The following is a 21,465-nucleotide window of genomic DNA, read 5'->3' as shown; positions in this document are numbered from 1 at the left end:
TGTCTGGTAGTTATACTGAATATTTTTGCCAGTTTTTGATTACGAACAGTAAAATCATAATACCTTCCACAAAACTTGTTCCGCTTGTAGGCAGGTGATACTACCCTAGAGACTTCAAGGGGAGCAGAAGAAAGGAGGTTTGGACAGAGAGAGGGGACATCTTGCTGTATGTCCTATTGTTTCTATTTAAGAGTGGGCAAAGGAAATAGCAATATTAATAATTGTTAATCCGTGAAAGAGAAAATAAAACTCCTTCAAAATAATCTGTAAAGCAGCAAAGTAAAAGCATCATCTCTGTTTTACTGCTGGAAAAACATAGGTTTATGTATTTTTTTTTCAAAGTCACAAGAAGTATCTGTTTTGGAAACAGGCATTTCTGGCTAACAGTTCTGTTTCATGTTAATTTACACCCTTCCCTGTTCCTATTTTAATTAAGGGAAAAGAAAGGTATAAGAACCTACAAAATAGTATATAAATGCATATTTTCAAAAGCAAGTCTTTCAGCCCCAAGACACCAATCGTAGGTTAAGGAACTTTATCAAAAAGAATAAGTGGATTGCAGCTACACAGGTATGTTTCTGAACACAAAAGAAATGTTTCTCCTCCATGGTTATGATCACTCTTAGTTACAGTGGATGTCCTTTTTAATGTGACACTTGGCAGGAAAGTGCCGTTCTTGCATGCTTTGCGTACTGCAAGTGATTCTTAAATGCAGAAAGCAGCGCCAGATGCAGCATTTCCCTATGCTAACCTCTGACGGCGGCGATGCAGCAGAAATAGCTTGTACATACAGGTGCTAACAACCCAATCTTGGATAAGCAGGTGTGCGTATTCCCAGCAGCCCTTACTTTTTGGATTAATCGGTTGTAAAGGCCTCCACCTTGTGGCTAGCAGTGTAAAACGTGCAGCCTTCTCGAGTTATAAGCATCATCAATTTCCTGTAATTTGAACACTTCAGAAGTCAAGCTGCACATTTTATGGTTGCCTCCTGACTTTGCTAGATAGCCTTTGTGAATCCTTAAAGACGTGCATACATGTGAAAGATGGTCGTCTGCCAGGCTCTTCTGAGACTCAGTTCCAGGATTCGTCTGAGTGACAAAAATGTGGTGTCCAGTGTAAGTGAGAAGAGATGTGCTAAAGCTCTACACCACTCTGTGCAGCAAAGCCAAATTTTCAGGCTATGCTGCAGTGCAGGGCCAATTAGTTTCACATCTGCTGATTACCCTAAAACAGCAGAGTCTAACTGAGATGCTGTGAGACTTGCGAGCCCTTATCTCTAGGATGACATGCACAAAGAAAAGATCCTGTGTTTAAGTTTGAGCTGGTAATTAGAAAAGCTGTTTGTAAGCATATTGGATCCAGTAAAAGACAATACATAAGCTGTTTATAAAGTATATCAATGAATTCACTTTTCACAGTGGGTCCTGAGTGAAAAATTTTGCACAAAATGAGAACTCATCTGTACAGAAATTGTCACCAACATAGCTAACCCTGTTTCACATTAATTCCCTTAGGGTGTCTATGTGGCTGCAGCAGGTGGGCACAGATGCATGCATTCATGCTGAGAGGATGCTGAAGCAGAGGTTATTTCTAGGTTGGTGTGTGTGAAGCTGTGCATAGAGAACTCTGTCTGCAAGGAACCTGGTGTTAGGGACAAAATCTGCCATCACGTGCCTGTTCTGCAGAGATCAGGATAGAAAAGAGTTCAGGTAGGGCAATACCACTTTGCTTAATGGCAAGCCATGTCACTGTACAAGAGTGTACAGAGTTGGCAGGTCATTCACCCTTGTAAGAAAATAAAAATACCCACCATATCACATGAAGCAACCTCCTTTTGACTTTCTGTTTGGTGGCATAGGTCGCTTACCACTAGCAGGATTTAGAAGCCATTATTGTGACACTTGGATTTTTATTTTGTCACTAAATGCCCATGGAGGATGCCATAAAAGACAATATTTTCAGATAGACCTAGGCTTTTATCTCTGTCTGTGTCATATGGAATACCTTATTTGTGCTGGTAGGCTTTTGTTCAAGATCGCCTTGTACTGATCTTTGCTAAAGACCTTTTAAACCTTTTTTTAAAGGGTGCCTTTTAGGGGCAAGAAAACAGCAGCCGTAAGAGAGAGGCTGTCTTCAAAGGCAGAATATCATTTCACATCAGCCTTTGCTGTGGTCATTTCTACTGAGCACCAAAAGATGCACTGCAGTGTTGGTGCCTGTTGCACACCTGCGAACAGGAAGAAATTCTTGTGTTTAAAGGACAAGGCAGTGCTGTTCATAAGCACTGGATTGCCATAGCACTCAGTGTGCAATGAAATGGCACTGCCTGGAAGCTCAGCTGAACTTTTTGCTGAAAAATGTCACTGATATTTCTAGAGCTTGACATTTGGAGTCTCCAGACACAATGTGCACATCTAGCAGGGATTCAATTCTCTGTCTTGTTTCTAAATGAGATTAAAATGAATATGAGGATGCTGTTTGCATTCCTGTGCATTGTTGTGTGAGCATTTCTTCTTCTTTGGCAGAACTTTCTCTCTGGGGCCAGCAACAGGACCTGAGGGAATGGCATGGAGCTGTGACAGGAGTGTCAGGCTGGGTGTTAGGGAAAGGTTCTGCACCGAGAGGTGGTCAGTCAATGGATTCAGAAAATCTCGTGGTGGAAATTCAGTACATGGTTAGGAGACATGAAGAAGTTTAGCTGGCTACATCTAATCTGCCAGGTAGACTCATGCACTCCCTCACACTGAGTCGCAGCTTATTCTGATTATGATCACACTGGCTGTATAAAAGGCAATGGTCTGATCTGAAGATGGCTGAAAAGCAAATAGAAGAAGCCCATTCATCTCAGTGAGCATCAGTCCAGGCCAGTGATGAGTTATGATTTCTATTTAGCTGTGATCAGGATTATTTCTGAACCCTTTCTGCATAGCAGACAATCTTTGGTTTTCAGATGCTTAGTCCTAGGAACTTGAAGCCAGTAGGTAAATCTTACCTGAGAGACACGTGGCAAGAAAGGAGCATTTAAATATGAATTTGTCTTTCTAAGTGTAGCCATGGTAATTTGCTTACAAGCACTCAGAAAAATTTCTTGGGTATAGGCCAGCAGCTGTTGTTGCAGGAACAATTAGTTCTCCAGCTCAGCCAATGTTAGTTATTCATGATGCAAACTTATAAAGATCTGCTGGGGTTCTTTAGAAAGGGCTTGTCATCAAGTTATACAAAATAAGGAGAAAACACAGCTAACTCGTTTGGACCAGAGACAAACCACAGGCAATGACCAAATGACTTGATGCTCTGCTGAGCTAGAGTAGAACGGGCTTGCTTCTCTCACATGCCGCTGTGTTTTGGCTACAAACCAAATTTCTCTCTTGCAAGTTAGTCTTCATAAGAGAAGTTGAGCCTGTGACATGGCACCTTCAAATCTTATCTTAAACCATGGTCTTGAAGCAGTGACAGGAACCACTGCCATGCTATGATAGCAGCTGAGGGATCCAGCAACTGTATTAAAAGTGTTGCTGCTGCTTTCTCTGCTGCTGTCTTGTGGTTTCGTTTGCCATGCTGCTGCAGAGGCATCCCAGTACCCATGCAGGACCTCATTTTATGCCCGCTGTGGTTGCAGACAAGCCACCTGGCTGTGGTACGCTTTTTGTAAGGTAAAGCCAAAGAGCCTGCAAGGGTTGTGTAGAAGTCCAGCTGCGTTTGTGGGTATTTGTGCAAACAATTAGATTTTATTGAGTCTCAGTATATGAGCCTGAAATTTTGCCATCAAAAATCAGTTTATAACTCCTCAGATAACTTCTGCTTTTAGTTAGCACGGAAGCGCTGTACGGACAGAACTTTTTAGGGGCACCAGGTCGGAGTTCAGTCCTGTCAGACGCAGGAGCTGGCAAAGCATGTGGAGAGTAGAAGAAATGGAGGGAAGAGCTGACCCATGACAGCTCTTGGCTGCTCTGAGAAATTTGGCTCCTCGCTCCCACACGCAGCATCCTTGCGAGTGGCTATGGCTGGAACCCAAAGGCAGGGTGTGGCAGCTAAGCAACCCTCATTCTGAGGGAGCTTTACGTGAGGCCCACTCTTTCAGTTCTTACCAAGGCAATACCACCTCCCCTCTCTCCAAATCCTTCCCATAGTCTCTCTGAAGGACTACCAGTCCCACAGTGGGACAGACTTTTGCGTCCTTATCTCTGGAGTGGCAAAAAGAGGAAAAACAAAACACCACCAGCAAAACGCTTTCTCATACTTACAGGTTTTATGGCTTTACACAGAATCATAGAGTGATAGAATATCCCAAATTGGAAGGGACCCACAAGGATCACCAAGTCCAACTCCTGGCACCACACGGGTCTACCCAAAAGTTCAGACCATAATATGACTGAGAGCACAGTCCAAACCCTTCTTAAACTCTAACAGGCTTGGTGTCATGACTGTGTCCCTGGGGAGCCTGTTCCAGTGTACGACCACCCTCTTGGTGAAGAACCTTTTTCTGATATCTAGCCTGAACCCCCCCGTTGCAGCTTGACACCATTGCTTTGGGTCCTGTCACTGGTCACTAAAAAGAAAAGATCGGTGCCTGCCCCTCCACTCCCCCTTGTGAAGAAGCTGTAGGCCGCGATGAGGTCTCCCCTCAGCCTCCTATTTTCCAGGCTGAACAGGCCTAGTGACCTCAGCCACTCCTCATATGTCTTCCCCCCTAGGCCCTTCACCATCTTTGTAGCCCTTCTCTGGACACTCTCCAATAGTTTCACGTCCTTTTTGTACTATGGTGCCCAGAACTGCACACAGTACTCGAGGTAAGGCCGCACCAGAGTAGAGCAGGACAATCACTTCCCTCGACTGCCTAGCAATGCCGTGCTTGATTGCTTTTTACATGTTTAGTTACTAAACACAGTATGTGATACCCTGCTTTCTTTTCTGTCCTTGCTTGTTCAAAGAATTGTGTTGTGAAAAAACACTAGATTATTCTACAGTTGCGTATGGGTGAAAACTATTTTTTTTTAAATCAGAGTAGGAGACTGTTAAGTTGCTACTAAATAATGTAGTCTGATCTTCAATATGTCATTGATTATTCATATTAAATTAGATGCCCATTTTTTTTGTTTGAATCTGTTGCCCATAATGGATATATATTTCAACTAATTGAATCAGATTTGATAAACTAGCCAGGAGAAATAGCGTGGTTTTTAGTTTAAGTGTAGTTAGTTCAACTTTTGCTGGAACTCTTGCTTTAAATGGCTCTTGAAAACTGAAATAGCATGGATCTAACAAGGACAGTTGTGTATATATGTTGTAGCACCCCAGTAAAGATACTGTACCTGTGCTGTACTGTAGCTGTAGTGCATGAACAATCAAGAACATGAAATGATACCTGAAAATATGTCAGAAAATGGGTTGTATATAGGGAAACCTGTGGCTTGTGGTCTCCAGCTTTTGTAGCTGGAGGGCTGTACATGGCTTTTTTGTTCAACCAGACATTTCTCCTGCTTCTTGTAGTGCCTGAAGAAGTGAAACTCTGAGTGGCAGGACATATTTGTGGTTGGAGACACCAGAGTACCTGGCCAGTGGCATATACAGAGACTTGTAGGAAATATTAAAATTCAAGTTTTTCATCTGACAAAGGAAAATAAATAATAATCCTAATAACAGGGACCTGGCTGCTCAGCTTGCTCAGTGGATTCAAGGAGGTGAGTTGAAGGGCTGTGTGCTCAGATGTCCCACCATGCTCTGGATGGTGCTGTCAGCGCTGGGCCGAGTGCCTCGCCCCATGTTTACCTCAGCATCCCTCATGGGGTGTGGGCCAGTCTCGTCTGGTGTCCGCTCCTCAGTGACCAAACAGCAGCTGCGAGCAGAGTGGAATCTGTCCCTGTGCTGGTGCGGGACGTTACGCTCTTCCCACCTGGTACCAGCAGGTCCTTGTGCTGTGGCTGCCACGTGGCCCACTGCGCCCTGCTCTGCCCGGGTCTGCTTCTTGAATCTCCTCAGGAAAGAACAGAGATGGTCTTTTCTAGAGCAGTGAGTGCTCTCGGAAATGCCCAAGCTCTTTTGGTTGAGCAGCGACAAAATTAAGCTCAAAGTGGACGTTTTATATGGAAAGTTTTGGACCAGGCCATTCGTTGAACAAAAATGTGGAGGCCCCGAAACAGGGTTGTAATGGAAACTGCCAAGTAACTTGATGATAAACGATGAATTATCTCTGCCACTTTTGTGTAACAACTCTATTTTATAAGGGGAAGCTTTTTTATCCCCTTTTCTATGAAAGGCTTTTTATTCTTATTATGGATAAAATTCTTATATGTCATCTCCGAAATGATCTGCCTGACAGAAGTCTCCCATTTCTCAGTAGAAGGAGCACCAGACTATAAGGAGAGAAGTGCTGTGAAAAACACTCCAAATGTTAAGAATATCTCCGTTACGCCAATAATGTGTGACTGTGGAGAATATAGTCCATCTTGGTAGTAAAACTAGCTCTCCGGCTATTTAGAGGTTTTGGAAAGTTATACTTGGTAACTATTGGTGAGGTGCTAACTTATAGTCTGGCAGGATTTTAAAGGGCACATCGGTCTTTATGGGCTTAAATATAAAGACTGAAACTGCAGACTAAAAAAACACTAAAAAATTATGAACTTATAAACTGGGTGAACCTGGTTTCTTCAAATGCCAGGAAAACACACTTCACATGCCTGATGTTAGTTAGTGCTGTCTTGGTGGAGAAATTTAAAGCAGGATATTTAATAATGTGAGAAATACTTAAATCAGCCAAGTCTATACAAAAATAAAATAAATTGAGATCGGAACTGTGAGCTAATTCTTGTAACACTTTCATGGGGATGAGGATAGGTGGTGGGAGAAATGCCACACAGCTTTCATCATAGGCTTATCCTGCATAGACAGATGCAGGAAATTTGGACTTTTTTTCTAAGCAAAATACATTCTTGATAAGCTGAAGTGGAGCAAAGTATATACTTTGCAGTCAGGTAAAGTCCTTGGTGACTGGAAAAAAGGAAACATCACTTCCATTTTTAAAATTGTAGAAAGGAAGACCTGGGGAACTACAGACCAGCGAGCCTTACCTCTGTGCCTGGAAAGATCATGGAACAGGTCCTCCTGGAAGCAATGTCAAAGCTCATGCAGAATGAGGAGGTGATCTGAGACAGCCAGCATGGAGCAGCCCTCCTAGGAAGAAAGGCTGACAGAGCTGGGGATGTTCACTCAGGAGAAGAGGAGGCTTTGTGGTGACCTCATTGCAGCTTTTCAGTGCTTAAAGGGGGCTTATAAAAAAGATGGAGAGTGACTTTCAGCTTGGGCAGATGATGATAGGACAAGGGGGATTGGCTTTAAACTAAAAGAAGAGAGATTTAGATTAGAGGTTAGGAGGAAATTCTTCACTGTAAGGGTGGTGAGGCACTGGCACAGGCTGCCCAGAGAGGCTGTGGATGCCCCATCCCTGGAGGTGTTCAAGGCCACATTGGATGAGGCCTTGGGCAGCCTGATCCAGTGGGTGGTGTCCCTGCCTATGGCAGAGGGATTGGAACAAGATTGTCTTTAACATCTCTTCCAGCCCAAACCGTTCTATGGTATGATAATGATTCTATAAACTCTGGAGAACTAAGCATTTATTTTCTTGTTGTCTTTGTTAAGCAAATGACGTGAATTCCCAAACTCATTTGTTGTTTAAGGGAGTAGTTTTATTTCATAATTTATGCTCAAGGAACACTGTCTCTCTTTCAGTACAGCTTTGTTAGAATACACCTACAGGGCAGCTCTGTGAACTGGGAGGCCTTTCTGCCAGCAAGTGTTAATATGATGCTGTATGCTAATTAGCTCCTCTGAGAAATTAAGAATTAAAGAATTAAAGAAATTAATTAAAGAAATTAAGAATTAAGACCATTCAGAGGCATGAGGTGCAGTAATTAAGCTCATGGGCTGTAAGACTGCAAACTGCATTCCATAGGATAGCTCCTGGTATGAGAGGAATAGGATGTTTTTTGATGTTATCCGTTATTTAAGTATCTATCAGTGACTCCAAAATGGTCCATAGACCAAAGTGGCCATGCAGCTGCCCTTTGTAACACGGGATGATGATACCTGAAATAATTTTCTCTTCTTTCAGGAGCTTATTTTAGTTGTCAACCAGGATGTATTGCTGCTTGTCTGACAGATAAGAGATTGCAGAGCTATATTGCCACATTGCATAAAGTATTAGAACTACATAAAATACCTCATCTAAGATATTATTTTTCAATGTGTATGAATTGCTTATAATATTAAGATAATCAAGAATAGTTCTTCATACTGATAGTCGCTGTTTGCACACTATAGACTATAGTGTAATGGAAATTTTGTATTTTTTCAGAATTTCAAAAGTCCACTGTAATTAACCCAAAAGTATTAATAAGACAACATAAAACTACTCATAACTGCTAGATTTGCTCTGGTCAAATTAATTAAATGTATCATTTCTGGTCCAGTTTTGAAAAAGTATTCTCTAAAAAAATCTTTTTTTTTTTTTTTTCCTAAAATGTAAAAAGTACACTCTTTGAATTCTCATATCACTAGAATCAGTCTGTCCAACTAATTCTCCAGAAAACTCTTCCTGTGGAAGAGACCAGCGTAACTGCTATGTACAAAACATTTGTTCCTGTGTGTTTGTGGGAAATTCTGCTTATAATTTAAGGTTGATTTCAACCTTAACTATGAAAAAAATCATACATTATTCTCTATCTTTATTAAAAATAAGAATAAAAGTGTATACTTTTCTGTAATCCAGGTTTGAAACATTTCATTCTGATTTACCAGTAGAGGGAGATGGTGTTCTTGAAGCTCAATCTAAACTTGTTACTGTTATTTTCATAATACGATGTGTTTGCCTAATTGTTTGTAAACTCTTTTGAAAATCCTGACTTGAAATTCTTGAGGATAAACTAACTTTCAGTGATTTAAAAAACAAAACAAAACAAAACAAACCCCAACCTTTATAATAGTACTGTAGAAGTTCTGTGAAAATTCCTGCATCTAGCAGGCAATTACTTGAGTGGTGAAAGCAGTCGAAGTGTTGTAACAAGATCACCTCTAGCTGGTTCCATCGCGTCAGCTCTCTACGCATGTGAGCTAATGGAAGGTTTGTGAGTGTGATTTAATGTACACACATGGGCATTTCCTGGGGGAATGAAATGAGTGACTTGGAAGGTGATTCTTCTCATTGACACAGGCATCTGTACAGAATTATATTGCATACCTCTCATGTGGTGGTCTCTGCTTTCTCTTACAGCTGCAGAGCAACAATCCCGTAGTTCTGTACGGAAACCTAGTGCCTATATTGCTGGAAAGGTTGTTTCAAATAGGACCTTCAGGCAGCAGTTTTGAAATCCTTTCTGAAATCCCAACTCAGAAGCTTAGAAGGGAAGAGATCCACATGTGAAGCAGTGGTCATGCATACAGTTGCGCAGGACTCGCCGTACGGGCAGCAGTCACCAGGCTTAGTGCCAGTACCTGCTGTCTCTGAACCCGTCACCTCCAGCTCCCTTCCTTAGCTGTCAGCCGAGGCCCAGCTGCCACTCACGATACTGATCTGATCTCGAATATAGGTTAGAAGGAAGTATATTCCCTAGTAGCTCTTCAGACACTGTGTAGATGACTCTATACCTGACAACATTTAGCCTGCAATTATAAAACAGAAGTGGTTGTGAGAACGGGTTCTTTTTAGTCAAGGGAATGCCAACAACATGTCTTGTAAATGACAAGAAAAAGTTTATTATTTTACTGAAATACAGAGTATTTGCACTTTCAAGGCTCTCTCTACAGCAAATAACGTGTGTTTTGTATTTGCTGGTGTTTCCCTTCCTGCAAATATTCAGGGGAGAAAGAGATGCATAATCCTCTTTTAGTGCTAAGGAATCTTGAGGAACAGAGGAAGGAGAAAAATGCTCTTATGTGAAATTTAAAGCTCTTTGCTCACTATTTCTGCTACAGATCTCCTGTGTGGCCTTCAGCAAGCCAATTAGTCCTTCTCTGCTTTCGCTCCTCATTCGTAAGATGGGAACTTAATAGTTCAAAGTTACAGATTTTATAAGGACATGTTGATTAGTTATGCATTTGTACTTTGTGCTCATAAGTGCTTAGGCTGTAGTGCAGGAAGTAAAGATCGATAAGTAGATCAAGACTGCCTTGCCCGCTAGGTACAGGCCCTATATTTGATTAATCTGTTTCTCCATCCTTCATTTTATTTACTCTTTTTTCTTTTCCAAGGAAGTAGCACAGCAGGTCCTAGCTTGGTCCTACTCTTGATACATTTTCATATTAATAAAAGCAGCAAGCCAGAGACAAAACTTTTGGCCCCTCACTTCTATGTCTTGATCACAGGATGACCTGTTTTATAGAACAAATGTTTTATAACCAAAAGGAAAGTGATTTCATTTTGCAGATGAGAGAGAATTCAGTGCTCTAGAAGTGTGAAACGACCCTTTGGCTGAAGCACACGGTTTATTAAACAAACTACTCCAGTTGCTACAGTTACTTACTGCTTGTGTGTAGCTCTTTTTCACTACTATGTGATATTTTGAAATGTGTTGAGTTGTGAATCAAACTGACATTTGAGCAAACTTCTGTGGAGCAGAGAAAGGAGATTGAAAATGGCAAAAGATTATATCTATGTGGCCTGTAGTTTCTTTACAATATAAAACAACATCTTAAAAATCTGATTTTTGCTACCGTCTAGAAATGTTTGCAGAATGCATAGGATTGCTAGCATTCACCTGTCTGCTCTGAAGTTGCTTAAAGTGTTAATTGTCCAAGCCATGAAAAATTCCAACGTTGCTGAATGCAGGTTCAGTTTTAAAAGGCAGCAGTAACCGTAAGATACCGGATGTAGCCATATGTATGTGAACAGTTCAAAATACAGTTCTGGATCAAATTTCTCTTTTTCTGCTGATACCTGCAGGGTAGGAGTAGGGAATACAGCCTGTAGCTTGATTTCACATTCAGACAAACCTTTTGGAAAAGTGGAGGTTAGAAAATTGCAGTTCTTCAAACTCTGGAATTATCTAATAGTCCATTCAAAGGCATCAATTCCTACAGAGAGGTGATCCTTCTAGAATCCCAGGGTTTGTTTTCTTGACAAAAGCAGGTGGTTTCTAGTCACTTTTTTTTTCTTTTTTTTTTTTTTTTTAAGAAAACCTACAATATATGATCCCTCTGAATATTCAGAAGCCAGAAGTTAAACAAAATTACACAAATGCCATTTTTATATTGTGGCAGGCTTTGTATTGCTGGCGAATGTAATGCATCTTACAGAAAGATGTGAATCTACTGTGACTAAAACAATAAAGCATCAGGGTTGTTGGGTATAAATGCTATCTTGTTCAGTCTGGAGAAGAGCCTTTAACTGTCAGACAAAATGCCTTGGTCACCCAGAGGAAAGACAACGTGAGTGCTAAAAGCATAGTCTTCATATGAGGCCAGCCGTGTGGCTTACAAAATTTGTGAGTGTTTATTCAGTGGTCAGTGTTTATTCAGGGTCAGTGTTTATTTAATCACTTCTGAGTTTGAACCCTGATCCTGTAATGGCATTCACACAACAAAATCTCCCCCCAAAAGCAGTGCTAGGTTCTTTGTACATAAATGTGAAGATGTTGCCAAATATAACCACAGGTTCACCTGTCTGTCCTTCCTCTTTTCTGCTCCTTGTTTATCTTTTGTTGCAGAGCTATTAGCAGCAGCTTTACCTGGTTTCAGGCTCCTTGGCATACCTGCTAACTCCTTTTCCTCTTCTAGGATGGCATGTTAACCTTGTCCCTCCCAAATGAAGTTCTGCCTGCATGCTACTTCAAAGCTCAGAATTTGAGACCTAAAACATTGTTTTCAGTTTTGGAGTAGTGAATGTCTTTGACAAGTACGAAGTTACACTTCTCATGTGCAAGACTGGAGTGTGAATATACATAAAATAGAAAGACAGGACTAAAAACTGGCTGAGAAAACACCGTCTATGAACTGGAGAGCTCTTGCTATACAATACATACACTTCTCACAGAGATAGCCAAAGCGAGATACCCAAAACAAACAGCAAAGATTCCGTCCTTTTCCACAACAATTAGTGAAGTCCAAACAAAGCAAAAATAAAATAAAAAAACGGGGTGGGGGAGCGGGATGACTTGGAGGAGGAGTGGGAGTAAAACTTTTTAATGTGCGTGGAGTTGCAGAGGAACTTTTGTCAAATGTCTGTGACAAAACAGCTCAGAGTATCTGGTATACGTGCAGAGTTTGCTGACCAGCAAAGAGGTGTCGTGAGAAAGAGCTCCATAGGCGCAGCCTGCTGAGAGTGGTCCATGGGATCCAAGGAGGAGAATCTGTTTTGGTATCAGCAGTTTGCTCTGTAATTAGAGAGTAGCACCAGCTTTAAAAACAATCATTCTGATATTCTCCTTCAGATGGAAACTTCAGTTTTTGAAGTGGACGGTTGTTTTCTGTGAACTGGACTGAAACCAGCAGCTCCGTCTTTGTTAGCAGCCATTAGACAGTAACATATTTTAGCTGCATATTACAAAATGGAGCAGATTAAGACGAGGGCCCAAAGGGTGAAATGTACTTTATTTCCTTCCCAGTCTTCTGAACTAGTATATTTTCCCCACAGTGTACAAATGTTATACTTTTTATATTTGAGACAAGCTAGGAAGAAAGGAGTTAAATCACTTAACTCTTTATTCCACTTCTCCTAACAATTTACAGCCATTCATGGCAATTATATAGCCACCTATCAGTCCAGGTGGGTAATGCTTTGTTCACACTCAGAGTGATGTAAGTGCAGGGGGGAGGAACGGGGCAGTCATGCTCAACAGAGCCAGGCTGCAGCAGGGTCTCGCTGCGCCGGGGCACAGGCCTGGCCCCCGCTCAGCCGTGGCTCTGCCACACTGTCACAGGTCTACAGAGGAGCATGGTGATTTTTTTCAATAGATGATTCTTTGGCAAACTATGAAAATAATTTTGTTGGAGAAGGAAAAAAAAAATCATTTCTCTTGCTACAGGGCTTTCTTCCTGCAAGTTTCAAAGGTCTGCTGTGAATAATAGTGTTAGAGCTTCCAAGCTACAAGAATATTTTATAGTGGAAAGTGTTAGGCAACCAAAATAAATATCAGTTCCCACTGTTACAAAGTAAGATTTATTATTCTTTATGTTGTACCTTAAAACCTGCATTAAATGACATTTTTTTGAGAAGCGGCACAATGTGTCAAAGAGTTGCTTTTTTCATAGGGACACTGCCTTGGTTTGTTCTAGCTTGTTTACATTTAAATGAGAAATAATTTAAGACAGAAAGAACATGAGAGCTTTCTTTGTCAGGAAAAATGTAACAGGAATTCATCTTCACAAAGGACTAAACAAAATCCTTAAATCCAAGCACTTCCAGTCTCCAGGGTGTTCAAAATACATATTCCTACTTTATGGCTTGAATGTGTCTCTACTTACAAGATTTGTGAATATTTTGACAAACCTGGTCCGAGTTTTCTGGTAGGAAAGTTACAGATGAGGCAAGTTTTCCATGGTTTGGGGTTTTATGGCGAATGCGTTGCACAGCTCTGGTTATGTGCTTCCTTCTCATGACATCAGTGCTGAAGGGGAGAAAGAATGTAAACATCTGTTTTTTATAATTCAATTCCAGACTTATAACTTGATTAGGATAAGCAATGTTTCAACGTGATTAATTTTCCAGTCACAATATGATGGTTTGAGTGCGCAGTTTTAGCACCAATTTCAAGATGCGTAGAGGCAGATTCTGCTAATGAGGCAGATTCTGCTGCATCGCCCAACCTTCCCAGCCGCATCAAGCGCAGCTGACAAGAACCCGCTTGCCTCATCCCACCAAAAACCAAGGATGCGATTTTCCTCCCATTTAGCAACTACAACCAGGTGACGCCGCTCACCTGGGAGCGCGATGGCCTCCACCGGTGGGTGGTAAGGCCGGGACCCCAGCACTGAGCGGGGCTGTGGCCACCTCGCCTCAGCCCCACTCCACTTTCAGGCGGCACTGGGTTGGATCAGATTTTCAAGAGGTATTCAAGGCACTTAGGATCAGATTTTCAAGGGGTATTTATGTGCCTGCTGGGACACAGCTAAGCATCTCTGAAAAACCTGGCTTTAAATCGAGCATGCTGCCTGTGGGCTGCAGAGCAGGCGGGAAGCACCGCGCCGCCCGCTTGCTTTCCCTTGCTGCCTGCTCTCCGGGCTGCAGGCAAACGGTGCCTGCAGCTTCTCTGTCCCCTTCAGCAGGGACCTCAGCACCGCTTCACAGGAGCAGGGGAAGATTCGGTCTGGGAGGGACCGGGGCTCCGGCCCGCACCTTTCAGGTAGCGCTTGTAGAGGCGAGAGGTGGCGGCGCAGGAGGAGCGGCCCGAGGTGCCCAGCGCTCCCCTCTCCTCCCCTCCCCGGCAGGTGCCGGCGCGGTCCCGGCCCCTCAGCCTCTGCCGCCCGCGGTCGCCGCGCGCGGAGGCCCTGGGCTGAGGGAGGCGGGGCCGGGCGGCGCCGCAGCCGGGGCTCCCTGCGGCGCGGCAGCTCCCGCAGCCCGCGGCATGGCCGGGGCTCTGCCTTCTCCCTCGGGGCGGCGCTGCCCCGGTCCCGGCCCCAGCCCCAGCCCCAGCCCCGGCCCTGCCCGATAAGAAAGGCGGAGCGGGGCCGCGGCGGCGCGCAGACAAAAGCCGCGGCGTTTCCTGCGCTCCGCGCTGAGGGGAGCCGGGCGGGCGGCGGAACATGGCTCTCGGCGGGGCGCGGGCGGCGGGGCCGGGCTCCCTCCTGCTGCTGCCGCTGCTGCTGCTCGCCCTCTGCCCCCGCGCTAAGCCCGAGCCCGGCGCCGAGGCGGTTCCCGAGGGAGCCTCCACCTTGACCTTCGTGTTCGATGTCACCGGCTCCATGTACGACGACTTGGTGCAAGTCATCGAAGGGGCGTCGAAGATCCTGGAGACGTCGCTGAAGCGACCCAAGAGGCCGCTGTACAACTTCGCCCTGGTGCCCTTCCACGACCCAGGTGAGGGCTCGTCCCGGGCCCCGCTGAGGGAGGGACGCGGCGCCCCGGAGCGGGGAGCCGGGAGCGGGGCGGCCGCCGGGGGGCTCCTCTCAGCCGCCCCCGGGACGCGGCCGGGCGCCTCCTGCGGGCCCCCTGCCCCTCGTCCCTCGCACAGCGCCCGCAGGCCCACCTTTGTCTCCCCGCCGCAGCTGTTTCCCGTTGCTCTCCTTCTCCCCGGCCGGCTGCCTCCCTCCTTGTCACAGCCCTGGTGGCGACTGCAAGGGGAAACCAGAACAGGATGCCCCAGCCCGGTGATGCCTGCGCTACCCGGCGCCGCAAACGCCTGCTTTTTCTTACGAAAAGAAATCAGAGGAGGATGGGGCGTAAAGGCCCCTGAAAGTAGCCTTTCTGGTGCTAGTTTCTATGGGATTCTACGGGGTATTCCCGAGGTCGGTGCTTAAGAGTTTGTTTTTTGCAGGAATGTCATCGAACAAAACCAGGCACCCCTCCTGTTTCTCCCCAGCCGTGGACACTTCTGCCTGCAAAGCATTTGCTTGCCATTGTTACCAATATCTTAATCAAATTGCTTGGAAAACTAGGGAAAAACTTTCTTTTTTTTCTGTTTTGTTATCCATGAGCTTGCATAGGTTCTCTCTCTTTTAATGAAGAGCCTGTCTTTGTTGTATCAGAAAAACATCCATTTACGTATCTTACTATTTTCACCTTTGATGTCACATCTTTTTCTTCTACTTCTGTGTTTTTGTTATGAGACAAACCTGTGTGGAACGTAAAGCATGCCATACCACAGATGCGAGCAAGAGGGGAGAGGATTTGTGGCAGTCGCACCCAGAACTCTTTTCTGCCGCGCTGGAAAGCCAAGCTAACAGTTCTCCCTGGAGCTCTTTCTCCTTGGGATGGGGCAGAAGACCACCATGGTGGTTGGGGTGGTTTTGTTTTTTCTCTCCATGATTTTACATCTTTATATTTACATTTTCACTTTACATTTACTCTTTACATCTTCTGTTTCTGCTCACTGAAGTGGTTCATTGTGAGGGTTGATAACCCACTTTTTCAGAGGGCTTGGATATCTGCACCAACTCTGAGAGCCAGAAGATGGCCTTGTGTGATGTGATTTTAGTTTGTGAGCCTATTTGCGTGGTCCTTTCTTCTCAACTCTTGTGCGTTTGTGTAGAAAAAAACTTGCAGCCTTGGTGTCACTGATACTTCCAGTGCTTAGCTCTCATCACAGGTCAGCTTCAAATCCCTTGTTTCAGTCACTGCTTTTTTTTTTTTTCTTTTTTTTTTCTCCTCATCCCACGTGTGTTTGTTTCCTCATTTGGTCTTCCCTTTGGCTGGTTTTTCCATTGTATTCCTTTCTTCCCTGACCCCCTTGCTTCCACTGGCTCTCTGGGTCTTTGTGTCTGTTACAGCCAGAGCCCTGTAACCACACTTTCCTGTGCCACCACGACCTTGCTCCCTGCATCCCTTGCTGCCACTTCCTCTCCTTGCTTCACGTCTCTTCCCCTTGCAGGCTCCTTGTTCTCCTGCCCCGTTTGCTCTCTTTCCCCAGGAGATCCCTTTCCTCGGCAGATTGCATCCAGCAGAGTAGCTGAAACTTTGGTCTGCGTGGAGCTGAGTGAAGAGAAAGACAGTTCTTGTCAGCGATCTGCATTGGTGTCTCCTGTTAGGGAAGTCCAGCTTCCTCATGCAGCCGGGGGGGCCATGCTTCTCACTGTCACGGGTGGCTTGTTAGGTCTTAATGTCGTTTGAAAGGTGCTTAAGTTTAAACTTTACTTTGTCTTGACTTCTGAAAATTATTTCTGTATGTCTTTCTTAGAGTTAGTAGGACACAGCACAGGCTGGTGTCTTGAACTTTATGGACGTAGCTGCTGATAATCTGTTATCTTACATCTACTGATGACCAAATCTAGATTCTTCAAAAGAAAATGAAGGAAATAGTGTTGTGACCAGCTCCTTAACACCTTCTATGAACCTAGAGGAAGTAAATTTTCAGAAAAATCTTTTTAAAAAATATAAAATAAAAATTTAAAACTGAAGTTGCTTGGCTTGTATTTCAGTGTCCAATTCACTTACCTAGTGTGGTTCTGTCTGATGACAGCTCAACTAAACTGATGAGCATGAGATTTCTTTTTTTTCCCTCCAAGTTGTCTGCTTATTTGCACAACTGGATGATTTCTTTTTGCTTCTTCAGAAAAAAGCTTTGTACACAGCTGTCCCACAGACAAGCTTTCTTGATGTTTCTGTGAGGTAGCGTGGCCCAGAGGCGAATGGGACGCTAGGAGGAGCACAACATGCAGCTGAACCTCAGCTCCATGGAGCTTCTGGTTTGTACAAGGCTATCCTGATCCAGACACGCTGTTTGTTGATGGGTAATTACAAATGTAACTCCATTGGTCTCGTCATTGATGTTGCACCCTGTGCCCTGTTCAGGGCCAGGGGCAGTCGCTCTGCAACACTGCTTGGTTGCTGCTGGCTGGTGGCACAGCTCAAGTGCTTTCAGACCAGCCTCAGGACGGACAGATTTCTGGTGAAAAGAGAAGAGTATTCATCAAAACCATGCATTAATCTGTCCTGAAAGAGTATTTGACATTGCACAAGGTACATCTGGATTATAAATAATTTGAGTTATGCAGTAGGATATAGCAGGATTTTCAAATGTGTTTTTACTAAAATGCTGCGTATTGATGCTGCATAGTGATATGCCAATGCGCTGTGGTGGCCTTTGATGGTAGATTTAAATGTAGTGTCATGACCACTGCTGTGGTACTTTGCTAGCACTGTGGTGTTTTGGTAAAGCAGTAATAACTGACAAGTTTATTTTGTTGAATTGAACCTGAGGTTTTTGGCACAGTGCAGAATTACAGTCTACAGAAAAGACTTGTAATGGGTTTCACGTGCTGATGCCACTGAGCCATCTGGTGGTATGCTGAGATCTCCATTTTGGAAAAGCGTTTTGGTTTTGTCTTGAGTGTGTCAGAATGTGCAATGCCAGCAAATCACAGGAATTTTTCTGTTGTGGTTTTTCAATGCCTAAACACTATCACAGAAGTTTTGTAGCTAGTGAAAAGGGCTCTTGACAAAGAAATCTCTTGCCAGACTTGTATTCAATGGGAAAAAATGAAAAAATATCTCCCAAATCAAGGAGAGTTGGCAAAGGAAAATACTGTATTGGAGCTAAGGCTTAAGATCACTGAATGCTTTTGTAGTTGCGTGTTGTGGGTGCTGATCTCCTACTAACTAACTCCCATTGTATCCTGTGGAAACAGAACTGGGCTTGGAACATCTCTATTTAACATCTGTGGCCAGCTTTTCTGTTTTTTCTTTATGCCATTAAGGAATTTTGGAATGGAAAACAAGCCCAAGAGGACACATTCATCCCTAGCATTTTTCTGTAAAGCTAATGGAATTATCCCAGTAATAACTTTGACTCTGCATGATTCAATCAAGCATTCTTCTAGTGTGAATGACCATCTTAAAGACCAAACTCCAGCAGTTTATTTTAATTACAAGTAAAATGAAGAGAATAGGGTTGCTTTACACATTTTTTTATATATGTATTGTTATGTGATATCATTAAGTTTTGAGGAAACCCACTCCTATAAATGTTGTTGTTCTAATGGGTTAGCCAGAATTTACATACCTTTTTTCTTTCCATGGAACAGAAATATACAGGAAAACTCTGACTCTTCACTCGTCCCCTTCATCTTGAAGAAAGGTCTTGTTTGAGTTGTATTCTGAATATAAGGTTTCTGGAGACCTGGACTAAGCTGCCAGAGTTTGTTGTGCCTGAGCTTGTGCATAGGAGCACGCACACAGCAATATTTAGTAGAATCACAGAACCATTAAGGTTGGAAAAGACCTTCAAGATCATCTGGTCCAACCATCACCCTACCACCAATGTCACCCACTAAACCATGTCCCTAAGCACCACGTCCAACCTTTCCTTGAACACCCCCAGGGACGGTGACTCCAACAGCTCCCTGGGCAACCCGTTCCAATGCCTGACTATTCTTTCTGAGAAGAAATTTCTCTTAATTTCCAACCTAAACTTCCCCTGGCACAACTTGAGGCCATTCCCTCTTGTTCTATAGCTATCTGTGAGAAGAGGCTGACCCCCAGCTCCCCACAACTCCCTTTCAGGGAATTTAACTGTTCTCGCAGTAGTGTAGCTATATGGTTATGTAGGCTCTGGGCTTCAAAGTGCACAGGATGATGTTAATGCCATTTAATACTCCTAATGTCTACAGATGTCTGACAGGAGCATCTCTTAGCCCTTCTTACAAATCGGACAGGCAATGTATTGCCTATGTGACAAGCAGGAAAACCTTCAAGCTGCTTTGTTCAGATCAGAACAGAGTATTGAACTTAAATTATCCACTTAGGGCCACACAATGAATGTACAGGAGAGCTAGAAATAACACTTTTTTTTTCTCCTTGGTCCCACTTTGCTTTTCTGAGAACAAAGCTCTGACTAAAATGGAGTAAGGGCTCATAATTGTGTTTAACTTCATAACCTGTAGTCTCCTTTATTTAGCAGACTTGCAGTGCCATAGCTGTAAAAAAGGTTAGGTTGCTGGACCACGTCCTAACTTGGGAGAAGTTCAGAAGGCCATAGGAAGGTCCCGAGAGCTTTGGTTTTTGTACATTTGATGGTTTTTTAGAAGTTATAAAGAAGAAGAAATATTTTTTTTTCCCCCCAGAGCAGAAAAAGAAGACATTAAAACCAGCCCATTAGAGGTATTAAAATATTTCATACTTTCTGATACAAAAAGTATGGCTGTTAGATCAGATGGGCAACAGAGGGAGATGAGAGGCTGTGGGTGAAAACAGAGGAGCACAGGCTTTCCTTCACGGCTTCCCTTCTGCCCTGAGGAAGATGCATGTGAGTGATAGAGAGCAAATTACTCAGGCCGTAGCCTCTGCCCCTGCCCAGCTGGAGCTGCTCCTGTGCCTTCCCTGCGACCTGTCTGGCCTCAGCCAGCACGGCACAGCTCCACGTCTTGGGGCGGGCAGCATCCTCCAGCCCCGTGGGCCTCCTGCAGCAAGCTTCTGAGAGTCTCGCCAGCTGCCCAGCCCTCGCCCTTGGGTGCTCTGCCCCTTGTGTCAGCCTTGGGGTTGATGGGTGGCCGTTAACATTTTCAAGCAAAGCCCGAATGTATAGAAATCAGTTGTAGAAAACCTTCTCCCATTCAGGAAAAGTTGATTTGTCAATCTGGAACAGCCTGAAGAAGGAAGAGGTCATCTGTGGGGTTCCCTCTGTTTGTGGTGAGTGGAGTGCGTGGCAAAACCCCATAGGTTATATAGGACACAAAGACATTGCCTCAGCAGTGTTTGGTAAGAAGAAGGTCAGAGACAAAGAAAAGGATTCTCTCCACTCAGTTCCGGTCCTCTTTTTCTTTTGAGAGCTGGGTGGGTTTCATCGTGTTCCTGGAATCCCCGAAGTGGGCCAGTTGGCAGGTCTGGCCTCCCCCTTTGGGCAGGGCAGCTGTCGGCGCTTTGCAGTGCAGCAGGTTGGAGGTGCCAGACTGATCTTTCAGAGCAGTGCTCTTCACTCAAACTTCTGGAAATCCTACCTGAAAAAAAATCAAGGTTGTGTAAATTTTTGGGGAATTTGGTTTATTTTGGACCTGCTTAAATATATAATGACAGAAATAATGCTTGTGCTTCCAAGGTTTGAATTTTTCTCCTTCGTGTTTTAGGAGACGCAGTGTAAATGTCCAGCTGTTCAGGGCTGTCTTGGCATGTCTGAAAACGAACAACAACCAGACCGGGGCATAATAATTGTTAACCCGTCCTTCTGTGCTGGAACTGCTTCAGAGTTACTATTGCCTCTCATTGCACCGTTGGCAATTCCAGCAGGAAATACTCTGTTTCCCGAAGGCTCTAATGCTGTCTCTTTATTGTTGTTACCGCTCCTGAGTGTTTTGTTGTTGCTGTCATCCCAGGAATGACAGTGGCAGCACCACGTGGCAGCGAACGCCTCCCAGCTGGGAGGGAAGAAGCCGGAGGTACCTCCTGATAGATATTTTTATCTGAGCCTTCTGTGGTAATCGTCCTGAGCATGTGTGAAATGGCTGTTTTGAAACCTGATTGTTGTCCTTGATGGAGTTGCTATGGTATCTATAAAATCATTTGTATGTAACTGTATGGATGTTTTCTTCATCTTCTGCAGGGACTTATCGGGGTCCCTCTAAAAGTAGCTAGTTATGTAGATTGCCAGTGCCAGAAGCTCCCGAATCTGAGACAGCTGAAATACGGTGCCATCATCCAAAGACTGATGAGAACATCACTTTAAATTCTGTTTTTCTACCACCTTAAGTCTGTGTATGCACATCAGCAAGTTTTACCCTCAGTTCTTGAATCTTTTTTTTGAAGGGAAGGGATTTTTATCTGTATTTTTGCCGAAAGATATAAAGGATTTCATTCTCTTCTGCTTTGCATTATGAATTATTTTTCATGTT

General features: G+C 43.9%; 1 protein-coding gene and 1 long non-coding RNA gene across 2 annotated transcripts in view; one reads left to right on the top strand and one right to left on the bottom strand.

The window, feature by feature from the left end:
* Positions 1–11,494: 11,494 nt before the first annotated feature.
* On the bottom strand, positions 11,495–14,982 carry LOC121073849. The gene is made up of 3 exons (XR_005821966.1): positions 14,865–14,982; positions 13,478–13,595; positions 11,495–12,362 (listed from the first exon to the last, which is right to left on the bottom strand). It is a non-coding gene; the product is annotated as an uncharacterized LOC121073849 (long non-coding RNA).
* HMCN1 (hemicentin 1) overlaps positions 14,535–21,465 on the top strand; it is a 200,588-nt gene continuing 193,657 nt past the window's right edge. The window contains 1 exon segment of the mRNA XM_040565286.1: positions 14,535–15,004. Within this exon segment, the coding sequence (XP_040421220.1) occupies positions 14,731–15,004 (274 nt within the window). The 5' untranslated portion in view covers positions 14,535–14,730.

Source organism: Cygnus olor, chromosome 8 (genome assembly GCF_009769625.2).
Source record: "Cygnus olor isolate bCygOlo1 chromosome 8, bCygOlo1.pri.v2, whole genome shotgun sequence".
Classification (NCBI taxonomy): domain Eukaryota; kingdom Metazoa; phylum Chordata; class Aves; order Anseriformes; family Anatidae; genus Cygnus; species Cygnus olor.
The sequence above is the reverse complement of the archived record's forward strand: the minus strand, read 5'-3'. Positions and strand labels throughout refer to the sequence as shown.